We start from the raw sequence: 14,337 nt of genomic DNA, 5'->3' as shown, positions 1-14,337 counted from the left end.
AACTGGGGTAATCTATCCTACTTACCCCCATTAGCATCCACCTTTCCACCTGCATTTGGCATTGCCCATGAATGCCAGTTATTAAGGTTGCTGCACAAAAGCACGGGAAACCTCTTTCCCAATGGGCTGGCTCTACTTCCACATATAGAGCAACCTTTGTTTTAAATACAACTGCTCCCACCCACAGTAGTTGGTACGTTTCCAGAGAGGAAATATGATAAATGTTTCCAATAGACCTTGTCTGAGAGGGTTTGGGACATTCCTTTTTTTCACCAGATGCCAACAGGTAGAAAAGACTAAGCCTTGATCAGGTTACTGTGTTCATTCGGATGCGTGTCCATTTTTCATCCCAGAATAACAACCCCTCCTGTTTTTTCCCCCTTTCCTTTCAGGTGTGCCAGAAAGGAGAAATGTGAGCGCTCATCAGAACCCCGGCGCTTTGCTTCAGACATCAAGCAGTGTGTGCGACTAAGTGTCCACCCGAACAACATATCAGTGTCCCAGTTTAGTGTCACGGTGAGTAGATGGAAATGAACACATGCATTACTTCTTCTGAAAGAGAAACTCTTGACAAGTTTTTACCATGTCATCAACTATAATCAAGAATATTTGTGCTCTAATGATGCACAGGCTGCCGACTCTGTTACTGAATCAGTAATTGAAGGGGTGTGCTCAGAATAATGGCAGTGAGGTTGTTCAATTTAAAAAAAAATATTTGGTCCTTGTTTAAGGACAAAGGCAACAAATTTGAGTTAAATGGGTCATTGTGAACATTGTTCAGTTTCTTGAAGAAGGGAAACATCTAAAGGATTGGCATATTAATATGTCTCCAGAAAATCCCATTCTTGTGGGAAAAAAAACATGTAATGAAGAGGATTCAGTTTACCAATGAAGACATTGACTGACCTAAAGAGAAGAGTCATAACATTTTGTGGACTGGTGAAATAAGATTATTGAATTGTACTGGAAATGTTGTATTCAAGCTCCTATACACTATAAAGCATTGTGGTGCTTGTGTCATGCTATAGGAAAATGTCTGATACTATGCTGTAAGGCATATTTCTCACATAATTGTGGATCAGTTTGAGTACATTAGAGCATGTAGAGGTCATATTGAATTATGTTAAATAAGAAAGACACTTTGAAAGTGTGTTTCAAGAAGACAATGGCAAAGTATCAGGAAGCAATGGCAGCTTAGTTTCAGACCAACAAGATTAACGTTAAACAGCACCACAAAACACTGGATATTAATCCAAAAATAGCCTACTGGGGCATATCAAACCTATTTTTTTCTGATGTCATATTAAAATACACAAAGTAAATGTAGAATATAGTCTAATTTTCCTGGACTAGAATATTTAGGCTAGAAGCTATTTAATTCCATTTCACAAAAATTTAAACAAGGTATTAGTAACTGTGGGTGTGCAACTAAGTGCTATTGATTCACAGGAAAGCTCAATCTTTAAGCACTTTTCAGTTTAAAGAGCAAATGCTTGAGTTTGTACAAAAATATAGGCACTTCTTCTGGTGTTTTATTAGCAGCAATTGAATATATCTGTTTATTCAGCAGGAAAACACTCCTAGCAAGCATTCAAGCATTTCCTTTAACAGCACCACCTTGCAGTAAATTGTGATGATGGCTGAATATGTTGCAAGTGAGAAAACCCTGTCTGGCAGATTCACAATATCACCCTCTTAAACATAATTTGTACTACAGTGTAATTGGGCTTTAAGTACTATTGACTACATGGTGTTAACTTTCCAATACTGCTTTATATCATTTTACTGTCTGTCAACACCAATCCTTTAAATCCTGACCTCACAATTTTCAGTTCCAGCTCCTGAAATACTCTTCAAGCAAATAGCTGCAATCTTTACAAGCATACAGTTTAGCACAGCTTTGTTTTTATGTGTTCTTGCAGCTAAATTAAACAGATTTAGCTGCTGGAGGCATGACTCTGAAATGCAAGTTAGCAGGCCAAGTTTTTACCTGTTCAGGTATATCGATATGTGTACCTAGAGCTGTAGTTAATGTCTAACCAGGATTGTAGAACAGGAGCCATTTTTCTGAAGAAAATAAACTGCTTTTGCAGAAGAGCATAAATGGAGTATCTATCTCCAAATTCTAAATATCTGATGCAGTTAAATTGTTTAATCCCCAACAGTCTGAACCTTTCACATAAGGTGAGCTTAAATTGCATATGTGTAAACGTTTCCTAACCTAGTGGCTTATATTGGCCAAGGAGAACTTAATCACAAATGCTCATAAAAGATTTTAGAATTTTATCTGTAAGAAAAAGCTATTTGTAAAAAAAGTTCAGTTAAATTACACAAAGTTGGACTTTATTCTATTGTTTTTTACATAGTTTTATTTTTGTTTTAACAGTTTGACATGTTGGGTTGAACCATATTGTGGCTTGTGGCTTAATTTATGTATTTTCAGCTATTTAAAATGCATCAGTGTATTCTAAGGTTTTTTTTTTGGTCATTTTCACCACTTTGATTGTTGAGACATTTTTAGCTACATTTCAAAGCAGTTGAAAGTCTACTTTATTTCTCCACTATATTGCAGTTTTTCTATTTTTTTAGAAGCATTTTTAGTTGCTACTAAATGTTATAAATATTGATCTTGCTAGTTTATTTTAATTTCACATGGTCTTTTAGAACTGACTTTGAATCTCCCAGATCAAGTGAATATTTTATTTAGTTCTCCCAGACCAGAAAGACTGTTTTCATCTGCATTCCTCAGAAGGTCAAACGTGAGCTGCTGATTGTCAGAAACATACCTCTGAATCAGTCTAATAATATTCATGGGTGCCGGTGCAATGCTGCTGAGTGCTTAACCTTTCTGCACACATTTACCATTCCGCTGAATGCTCTGCAGAGGTTTCAGCCAAACAGGCAGTGGCCATAACTTGACCTTTAGGTTATTTAATGTGTTTGGAGAGATACGGCAGAGGAATCTCTGATTAAAAGCAAGGACATGTCCTTCCTATAGTCTGTCTCATAGGATTTTCTTCTTGAAAATAATTCTCACTGTGATTTCGCTTATTGAAGATGTGTTCTTTACAACACCACCAAGGCCTCTATGTCTGTTGATCTAAGGTCATCTGAATACATTTCAGAATCATAATTACTAGCAGTTTATTCACTATTATTTCCAGTGATGGCATAGTTACTTTGAAAAAGTAACTTTAATCGGACTACTGATTACTCCTGGAAAAAGTAACTTAGTTAGATTACTGACTACTTGATTTGGGAAGTAACTAAGTTACATTAAAAGTAACTTTTTAGTTACTTTCAGCAGTTGTTAAACAACGCTCTGCCTCCTGTGAAAAAAATAAATCTCGTTGAGCTTTGCTAATACTTAATTGTAAGCAATTTTATCATGGTAATATCAACAATGTGTCTCCACTGATAAGTGGAGACACATTATCAGTGGAGACACACTCCACTGATAATGTGGAGATTGTACAAAAAACAGTACAAAAAAATAAAAAACATGAGTAGTTTGTGTGGTCCACTGTTGTCTGGAAAACTCTAAGAAGGACTTTAAACCTTCCCCCCCCCCTCCAGGTTCTGTGTTACGGCCCTGCATTTGGTGTCAAAGCGCACAGAGCTCCTCCTGCAGCTCCACAGCTCAGATTGCTGCACAGATTTGTGACACTTATCTTAATATTAATAATTATAGTGGCGTTAACTTGCCATTATAATTATTGGAAGCTACGGACACGTTTATTCGTGGCTGTTTTCACGTTTATTGCGCTGTTCATATTAGTCTCAATGTTTGCCGTTTTGCCGTGGAGCGCAACGCGATGCTCGACGTCATTCAGAGGTAATATATTAACTTGACATTAACAAAGACCCAGCGGGACGCATCATCCTGGAAATGATGGACAGGGAGAGACTGACTAAAACTACCTTAATGACGGACAAATTCTGGGATTTATTATGAGTCTCTGCTTATTTCCAAGCCCAAATGAGTAACTTTACGTTCAAAAACGAGCCCAAAAAGGCACAAATCTGCAAGCGACTTTAAAAAAATGAAGCCCAAAGCCGCTTATAATAATCAGACTTGGCGACAGAAACTCAAAATAGTTCCAGCTTTTCCGCCAACAAAATGCGCATCTCCCTCCATTGTTTACATTAGAGACGTCGGTCACTCCACAAGACGTGTAGAGGAAATACGATTAAATAACAAAAGAAGATAGTAACGCAGTAATGCAAAAATGATTTTGATAAGTAACTGTAGTCTGACTACTGGATTTGAAACAGCAACGCGTTAGATTACTCGTTATTGAAAATAGTGGTCCGACGTCAGTAACGCGTTACAAATTAAGGCGTTACTGACATCACTGATTATTTCAAGGTTGCTTATGTAAGCAAATTTGTGACTTTCTGACTTAACATCCTTGCTTACCCTTACAGAAACAAAATGGCTTTTACCAACCACAGAAGGCTATGTGTGTAAATGCATGCTTAGTGGATGCTTTTTCTAAAATATTCCCTCAGTGGTAAGGCTTTTTTTTTTTTTTTTCTATCCGAATGCACTAAAGTAAACCATGAGTCTTGCTGTTTACTACTTTAAAAGAAAAGCAAATAAAAGCAAGTTATCAGGAGTTGATGGATGGAGATTTAGGAGAGACAGGGCTAGGAATTCACTGTCCGTTTTATGTGAGATTTAGTGCAAATAGCTATGCAGCTGCTGCTTTCTTTTCATTAAATAGCAATATAAAAACAGTGCAGGTCATCCCTTCTGTGCTGCTGATGCAGCTTTTAGTGATGCATCAAAAGTGTGCTACTGGTTACACCTGAAATCAGTGTTTAAACCATAGCCCTCGTTACAGACTGGGTTTTTCATCAATATGTATATTGTGGTCTTGACCCTGCTCCACCTTCCTCAACATCTTCCTCTCTTTTGTGTAAGGACACTTTTGTTTCTCCCTCACTTCCTACTTCACATGAGGCCATTCTTCCTGAGGTGCCAGGGGAGCTTATACAGCATTTTCATATGATGGTGAAAAATTAGCGTATTTTATATCCTGAAGAATGCTCTGTTCTGTGACAGTCCGCTAGCCTGTGTACTTGCAAGCCTTTGCCTAATGGTTCAGTGTTTCATTTGGTTTCCTCAGTGATCCTAGTAGATTGTTTCTCCTCTTGTCTAAGCACTATTTCATCTGAATTCATTCTGCTTTCTTCTTCTTTAACCCTGCATCAATTCAACTACTGCTACCAAGATCTGCACTAAGGTCTTTTCTTAACTAATTTATAAGTTAGTAACCTACACATCAAGTATAGAATTAAACCAAAATAAATGTCACAAGATTTCTTGTATCTTCTTTGCTTTGAGAGAAAAAGTAAAGAAGCCCCTTTTTGTTATTTTCAGTAATGCAGGTTCCAAACAAACGGTTGGTCCAACTGTCCTCTTATTTGTATTTCTATAAAAATAGCAGAAGGGCAAAAGTATAGAACAATGTTGACAATCCTCAATTACTATGCTAGGCTCTTAAGTAGAATGCAACTGGACTTCTTCTCTAGTTTCTTAAATTGCCTCTCATTCAAAAAATTCTTCTTCAGTCCCACCCATAATTGGAAGAAACTGGTGTGTTTTAATTGTGAAAGATGGAACCTTCCACTATTTAGTGTCAATTTTTTATGTTTTTCTCCTCTAAAACCACTAATTTCTTGTTCAAAATGCACATATTGATGTCTTCATACTTGTGTTCCTTCTTCTTAAGATGTATACAAACTGCTGGATCATCTTCTTAATGTCTTCTCCATATCGCCAACAACCTAGAGATTAAATTTGTTTGCATAAGAATAATTCCTAACAGTCTTCTCATGCCATTGTCTTTGCAGTTGGTGCTGGAAGCCCATAATGTCCCAGAACTTTCAGCAGGTGTTAACTGCACTTTTGAGGACCTGGCTGAGATGAACGGCTTGGTAGAAGGAAACCGGATCAAGTGTTCCTCGCCAGCTGAAAAGGAGATGCCACGAATTATTGTTGACAAGGGTAAGAAGCATGGCTAATGGTGCAGGTTTGCTCAGGAAATGCATTGTTCCTTAAAGTAAAATGTGGTCACAGTTTTGATATTTCATTTCATGTTTGCTTTATAAACACACACACACACACACACACACACATATATATATATATATATATATATATATATATATATATATATATATATATATATATATATATATATATATGCCTAGGACTGCACATTTCTGGACTGAGATGTCTGATGTTGTTCCTGGGATCTGTTGTAGCCACTGTTCCAGTTTGGGGGTGACTGCCCCGAGGGTCCCGATGACCACAGGCACCACTGTGGTCTTCACCTTCCAGGCCCTCTCCAGTTCCTCCCTTAGGCCCTGGTATTTCTCTAGTTTCTCATGCTCCTTTTTCCTGATGTTGCAGTCACTTGGTATTGCCACATCCACCACAACGGCTTTCCTCTGTTGTTTATCCACCACGACTATGTCTGGTTGGTTCGCCCTCACCATTTTGTCTGTCTGGATCTGGAAGTCCCACAGGATCTTAGCTCATTCATTCTCCACACTTTGATCTTGGGGTTCCAGTCCATATTCTGCACAGATGTTTCTGTACACTATGCCTGCCACTTGGTTGTGTCGTTCCATGTATTCTTTCCCTGCCAGTATCTTGCACCCTGCTGTTATGTGTTGGAGTGTCTCAAGGGCCTCCTTGCACAACCTACACCTTGGGTCTTGTCTGGTGTGGTAGATCTGGGCCTCAATTGCTCTGGTGTTTAGGGCCTGTTCCTGGGCGGCCATGATGAGGGCCTCTGTGCTGTCCTTCAGTCCAGCTTTTTCCAGCCATTGGTAGGATTTTCTGATGTCAGCCACTTCGTTATTTGTTGCGGTGGTACATCCCATGCAGGGGCTTGTCCTCCCATGATGGTTCCTCCGCACCTCAGCTTCTGTTCCCCATTGTTTGAGACATTCACTGAGCACATTGTCTGTTGAGGCTTTGTCCCTGATGTATCTATGGATCTTGGATGTCTCGTCTTGGATAGTGGTTCTCACACTCACTAGTCCTCTGCCTCCTTCTTTTGTTGAGTCTCAGGGTGCTGGATTTGGGGTGGAACCCTCCATGCATTGTTAGTAGTTTCGGTCTTTTATATATATATATATATATATATATATATATATATATATATATATATATATATATATATATATATATATATATATATATATATATATATATATATATATATATATATATATATAATATCTGTAGAGATCTCTCTTATTGCCAGGAAATTAAAATGGTGTCACTAGAAACATCTAGTCAGTGCCACCTGTCAAATACAAGCATGCATACCTGTCACAATTTGATATCCTCCCTTCAGTTAGTTAGACCAAAAGAACACCCCATGGATTATTTTCTCATTACCACAAGCGACTCAACAACTCTTCAAACAACTCCTTAGGATGTGTTTAGAATAAATGAACATTAGTTATTGGTCTGTGTGTGGATTTATTAACATTTGTCCCTCAAATGGATCTGATCCGAAGGGAATAATGGAATCTTTTTTATGGAAGGTGATTATACATATATACATCTGAATCTACTTTATAAAAATATTTATTATATGGACTGTAAGCCGCTACTTTTTTCCCACGTTTTGAACCATTCGGTTTATAGCCACTGTGGCTTTTTTCTTCAACCACCAGGGGGCTCTTTAGCAGGAAGTGAATCATTGGAAGTCAAAATTGGTAATCAAAGAAGAAAGTGCTAATATTCATTTAGAACAAGCACATGCTAGCAGCAGGCACAACGGAGACATTTCTTCAAACTCATGTGATGCAGCTTTTAAGTTGAGGACTGTCGATCTGGTAGTAAAGGAGGGAAATAGAGCCGCTGTACGTAAACTCAGCATGAACGAATCCATGGTTCGGCGTTGGAGACAGAGGGCTGTGTCCTTAATAAATCCAGCCCGGTGCGGCTTATATATGTACGTTTCCAGTTTTTTTTTTGTTTGTTTGTTTTGTTGTTTTTTTTTTAAAACTTTGTACATGCGGCTGGCCATTTTACCATTTTAGATATTGAATTCAGATAATTCAGGGAAAAATGTCAATAAAAGTGAGTGGTTGACACTTATTGCAACCTGTTGGATCTGAACTCTAAAACTTTAATCTGTGAACTCATATCTTCATATTTTCTTTAATCTAACAAGTGGACAAAGAGACAAAAGAAAAATCCCCCTCATATCTGCTGCTGTGAACAAATGTATGAGTTGTTAATCCACGAACAGGCAGTCCCCATGTAAAGATGCACATCTGACATTGAAATTCTGGGAATTACAAACATTTGTTCAACGTTTGCTATGTCAGCCACGTGTAAAACTGGTAATACCGCCATAAGGCAAACATAAATGTGTAAATATGTACACCAAAACCCATTCACACACAGACACACACACACAAAGCTTTGCTGCCCAGACGGGCAAATGTGAGCTATATGTTTTTCTGCTAGGACGAGAGAGTAAAATGCTTCTTAAATTTGTGTCTTTCATCTTCTGTTTTTACTACTGCTCATTAGTCAAAGCTTGATATAGAAAGAAAAGCGTGCGCAGCAGACGAAGAGAGAGAAGGATGGAGAGTGTTAGCAGGCTTCAAGGTAACATTTAGGTGGCCTAATTAGGACAGATCCGTTGTCACCGGTGCTTTACTCTGATTGATGAATGATTCCTTCTTTGTTAGAGAGATGGAGGGAGACACACAGGGGACAGGGAGTCAAAGTGTGGAAGGAAGTGAAGAGACCTGTGTGTAAAGATAGTACGAATGAGAGGGAGAGGCAAAGAGCTAGTGCAGAGAATGAGCAGTTAGATGTGTAGACGTGTTGATGAATTAAACATGAACTCCTTCATTAGTGCCAGACAAAAAGACACACCTAATACAGACAAGGTGCGCATTGATACACTTGCACAAAAATGCACATGGTTTCTGTTTAATGTTTTTTTTTCTTTAACTTGTCAAAAAATGTTCTCAAAGGGATTTCAGTGGGAATACTGCCCATCCCAAAGGACATGTCTATGCACAACTTCATGCACAGCTCCATGAAAAGAGGGACTTAACAGAACTGTAGCATTAATTCCCGCCTTTTAAGAGACATCTTGTGTCAATGTAACAAGATCATCACCTGTTGCTTCTGTATCAGACAGATGAGCACTATTAGAATACATTTTCATGCAGTAAATATCAATAATTTGTTCGATAAGTGTTTTAAAACCGTCATTTCAATTTTGACCATCTGCCACTTTTTCTTAGGTGACCACCAGATTGTTCAGCTCTATCTAAAGTCCAAGGAGACCGGTCTGGCTTTTGCAAATGCCAGTTTTGTTTTCTACAACTGCAGCGTGCACAAGTCGTAAGTCAACCTCTACTGCTGTTTTTAAATACACTTCAATCACAATCTGCAGCAGTGTTTTATTACTTTTATCATGTACCAATTTTGGAGCTCCAGAATGAAACGTTGCTCTAGAGGGATTTCAGAATGTAACATTTCTAGCCAGCTTTCTTCTCTCTCTTTTGACATTTAAAGTTTAGACTCACCTGCAGGCCTGTTGTTATAGTTCTGCACCCTATGTCATGAAATAGCCATGTTTTTTTTTCTTTTTATACATAATTACAGTTCTGCACAGATGTTTACATCCACTCATCTGTGACATTTTTGACTTTTAATTATGAATTAGAAATTTTTTTGGATGGTGGAGTACAGTTACAATGTGAGCATTTTTCAAAGATTAGAATTTGGTACTTACCTGAATTTATTGTGGGTGTATTTCTAAGAAATTCATAAATATTCTTACAGGTAAAATATTGGTTGTAGAGAAACCAACATTTATACAGTTTGGGATGGATCAGTTCACAGTTTGACTTCTACCAAGAAGGAAAACAAAACAGTGATTCAAAACATATAATCAGGATAGTTTGGAAAAACTCCCAACCGTATTGAAATTATGTAGCGCATGTTTAAAAGTTGTCTTCGATCCAAGATGAACTAATTATCAATAACTATAAATCTGGCAAACTTTCAGCTAGAATTTTCCATAGTAATTATCTAGTTATGACCCTTCTGTGGTTGTCTGAAAATATGAGATAGCTTCCAAAGAATATATATTTTTATAAGCCCTGAAGTTGTGTATTGCATAATTATTCTATTTTCCAAATAAAGCTGTCAAATGCACTTTGAAAATTCAGAAATTACAGTGTTCCTTATGACTGCATGCATCTTCTGACTGCAACTGCAAGTAGATTAACTAAGCTTTTTCTCTGTTTTCTAATATCCCTTAGTAATTAAAAATATCTTTCCATTTTTAGGTGTCTGTCTTGTGTCAGCAGTCCCTACAAGTGTCATTGGTGTAAATTTAGGCATGACTGCACCCATGACCCTCGTACTTGTTCCTTCCAGGAGGGCCGAGTCAAGAATCCTGAGGTCAGTTGATCTGAAACTGGAACAGTTTTAAGAAAATGTGTTTGCTTCTCATATATTCTTCAACTATTTCTCATAAGAGAATGCACATGCTTCTCTGATTCAAGTATTTCTTCTCATTTTGAAATGGAAGACAGTCAGTAATTGTGACAACGCAATATTGCTTCTTCTTAATTGTTTAATTTGTTTTAGGCTTAAGCCCCCACCAGCACGCCCTCACATGAAAATGATTTCCCAGATCATTGATTAGATAGACCCTGACATCTTTTGTTCTTTAATGTTGAGATCACGGCCTGCTCTCAAGTTTTTTGGGTAGTAAAAATGTTTGAGAACTAAAATTACCAACAAATGTTATGCCACTGAAGAATGGGTCAGTGTGCACAAGCCTACCCACTGTAGACCAGGGAAGCAAGAGGATAAGTAAATTAGGTCTGGGGCTAAAGACATTGTTTTTGAGCTGTTAGAACCAGATTTTATTCGTGTATATTTACTATCCTTAAAAGGTGTTTTTGTGTGGGTAGTAAATTGACTTTGGTGAAATAAAATGAAAGGAAATGTTTTTACATATGAGAAATATCTTCATTCTAAAATTTTGTGTGCAAAAAGTGTCGTGTTAAAAGGATTGCAACACCTCTCAATCGTAGTACCTCCATCTGGCATGAGTCTCTTGGCATGTCTTGCTTTTGACTGCTCTTCAAAGGGCAGTAGAAGCTAATAAAACTGAGTCATTTCACATGCCCATCCCTATTCCCTGCAACAGCTTACTCTTTGTGAATTATCAATAATATTGGCAGGCAGTTCTATTCCCGCTGAAGCAGAGCCGGCTGTAATTAGGCAGCTCTGCTGCAGAGGACGAGCTGTGCGCTGGAAGGGGCACGGTAAGCGACTGACCTCCAACCCAGCCACTCCCCATCACATGAGCACATGTGGAGATTTTACTCAGTTACTGCTGTAGCCTTCATGAAACGATAAGAGATCAGGGAAGGTTGAGATATGTGCCTGAGACTTGAGACTGTGGGTTCAGTATGCAGTTATTTGCAATTCTACTCTGTGCATTTGTTTCTGTGACAGTGCTAGCCTGCCTGTACTTTGCCAATTCACTGTGGCTTTCAGGGGAGGGATGTACAGGGACTTAGTGGCCTGTTAATCTTAGCCTGAGGTGAGGTCTGATGAAGATCACTAGTACTCATGTCTGGGTTGGCAGACGGCATACGACAGGCAGAGACGAGCTCAGTCAGATTGCTTCTTTTGATGAGCAGTCTGCTCTCAATTGTGTTTTTCCACCCATTTTCCTTCCCCTTGAGCACTTCAACCTGCACACTATTTTCTTTTTCTTCCCCGTACTTTATCTTTATGAACTGCCTACTTAGTTTCGCCCAAGCAAAATTCTTTGCAGGTTTACATTTCTAATTAGCTTACACACTGGTGGTCAGTATTGACTCATGTTAATAATGTGCGGATCCTCTCATATTGTGTGCTTGCTAAAAGAAAAGAATAAATAAAGAGGGATTTAAAAAGCAGGTGTCATGCGGGCTTAATGATTTTTAATTTGCTTTTAATTAACCCTTTAATTCCAAGGTGATGTATTTACTGACAGATTTTACATGCTGTTTAGAAATTATGGTTCCAACACATGCATACAAAGCTTAGAAACGTGCACACACACCATCAAAAGGCAATGCGTCAACTTTACAATAAAATGAGGTCTCTTCTTTCTGCTGACACACATTTTTTTTTGTTAACTATTACAATTAAGGGATTTGAGGCAGTGATCTCAATAATCCCTTAACTCTATGTTAATAAGCGAGGCCAGCAGAATCTCCCCACTGCTTGAGCTTGATGTTAGTATGCAGGGCAGGGTGGAGTTTAAGCCAGGCCTGGGAGTTTCATCCATGCCAGCAACGATATGGGCACAGGGATCAGACGTTGGCCTGTTTGCCCTCCGTACATCTCAAGGACATAGAGATTCTGGCTTTCTAACAAAGACTGTTCATGAAGCTGAACTTGAATACACAAATGAAGGAACAACTGGTTACCCTCTATTTAATGGATTGTTCTTGTTCATTTACTGTACAGCGTGCGTTTACCGTCTTCCTCAAACTGTAGTCCATATCCACAATGCGCACACAATGTATCACCATAAGAAAGTGATAAAACTGGGTACACTTCCCATTCTCTTTGTCTGATGAAAACCACAGGAGGATATTTCCCTTTCTTCTTTTCCTGTCTACAACACAGCATGTTCATATCCTGAGCTGCTGCCAAGTCTTTCCCTAATATATTCGGCTGGTAGGAAGACAGAAAACACAAAAATATTAATGTCACTGAATTCATTTCACTATCTCCCAGCTCATACCGCACTTTTCATCTCCCTGCATTATTTACTTCCTGACTGTGCGGCGGTGAGCAATGTCATGAAGTTTATTTACCAGCAATTTATTGATTAGGTGATCAGGATAATTTTATTAAAGAAGCTAAATGCCAACTGTAATAGCTGTTAGCTGCCAATATTGGATGGGAATGGTGCAGAGAACTACCTCATTTCAATTCATAGGAAAATCAATGTTGTCTTCTGAGCTGAGGGTTGAAGAGTTAGAAGACAATATGCAAGAAGGAAGCAGTAGTAAAGGAAAGCAAATTTGAAGTTGTTTAGGTAATAAAACTGAAGGATTAATCTTCAGGTTTCTGTACTGGCAATCAGTGAATTTTGAATTGATTTTCAGATTATTTTGGGGAATTTTATAACAGTTTTAAAGTTATTACTGCTTCAACCTATTAAGAAGATTTCCCTTTATGCTGCACATCCTTAATGCCTCGCTTTCAATTAGTATTATGGCACAGGTTGGTGTGGTTTGATACACTATTGTGTCTGTTTCTGTTGTAAAAGTGGACCATACAACTGACCAGTATCGCTCCATTCCTGGGCCAAAGTCAGTTGCAGGTACATAGATCAATGCTTCAATACAGTTAGGGTGGAGCTACAAGGATCACACAACAAAGTCCGTTGACTGGGGACAGAACAATGTAACTGTTTGCGACAAGCCCAAAAAATATTAGTGTGTCATGTTCGTCATCGTACCAACATGACTCAACATTGAGTATACAGGTTTATCATTTTTATCCCTGCCTGTCCAGTCAGAATCCTGACTGGAATTACTCTCCTGGATTCCTGTGACTAAATAATAGTGTACCAAACCACACTGAAGCAAACTCTACCGCTCAGTTGAAAAGAAACATTAGATCCCTGAAATCGTGTGACTAGCAGAGAAAATTTATGCTGAAACTCTGTGGGCAGCAAACCTAAAACAGCTGTTTTAGGTTTGCTTTTATTAGAACTACTACTAATAATAATCATAATTTTACAACTTTAACATCTTTTACACTTATTTCTATTTAATGGCAACAAATATAAGCAAATGGTGTTTTTATTTTTGTGCTTCCACTGAACATTTAAGTGAATTCTAAGATTGAATGAGTAAGAGGAAAACTTTCAGCTGTTGCCGCACTGTTATCTCAACTTTTATTTTGATAGTAATAGCTTTTTCATAACCAAGCTAAACAACACAAGAAGATTTTTCTAAATGTTAGTTTTCCATTAGGAGAAAATGGTAAAAACACAGTACAACTGAAATGTTATTTAAGATTAAAAGTGAAGTAATAGCAATAAGGAGAAGCACCTGCAGGCAGGGAGAGTTAGCAAAGAGAAAGGACGAGAGTGTTTTTGCCTTAGGCTCTGTTATAGATATATGATAAATCAGAAACTGGGAAGCTTTAGATTACCACAGGGTGTTGGTGCTCACATATATGTCTAAAAACTTAAGATCCTTTTCATCTTCACACCTTACGCTGCTATAATTATGGGCCTTTCTCTATTT

At 38.1% G+C, this 14,337-nt stretch overlaps 1 protein-coding gene across 1 annotated transcript in view; it reads left to right on the top strand.

The window, feature by feature from the left end:
• plxna4 (plexin A4) overlaps positions 1-14,337 on the top strand; it is a 268,637-nt gene that overhangs the window by 159,962 nt on the left and 94,338 nt on the right. The window contains exons 6-9 of the mRNA XM_044108055.1: positions 393-516; positions 5,860-6,013; positions 9,298-9,397; positions 10,351-10,465. Coding sequence (XP_043963990.1) covers positions 393-516; positions 5,860-6,013; positions 9,298-9,397; positions 10,351-10,465 — 493 coding nt within the window. The remainder of the gene's footprint in view (positions 1-392; positions 517-5,859; positions 6,014-9,297; positions 9,398-10,350; positions 10,466-14,337) is intronic.

The sequence above is a fragment of the Gambusia affinis genome, linkage group LG23 (assembly GCF_019740435.1).
Source record: "Gambusia affinis linkage group LG23, SWU_Gaff_1.0, whole genome shotgun sequence".
NCBI lineage: Eukaryota > Metazoa > Chordata > Actinopteri > Cyprinodontiformes > Poeciliidae > Gambusia > Gambusia affinis.
This window is presented reverse-complemented; position numbering and strand designations above follow the sequence as displayed.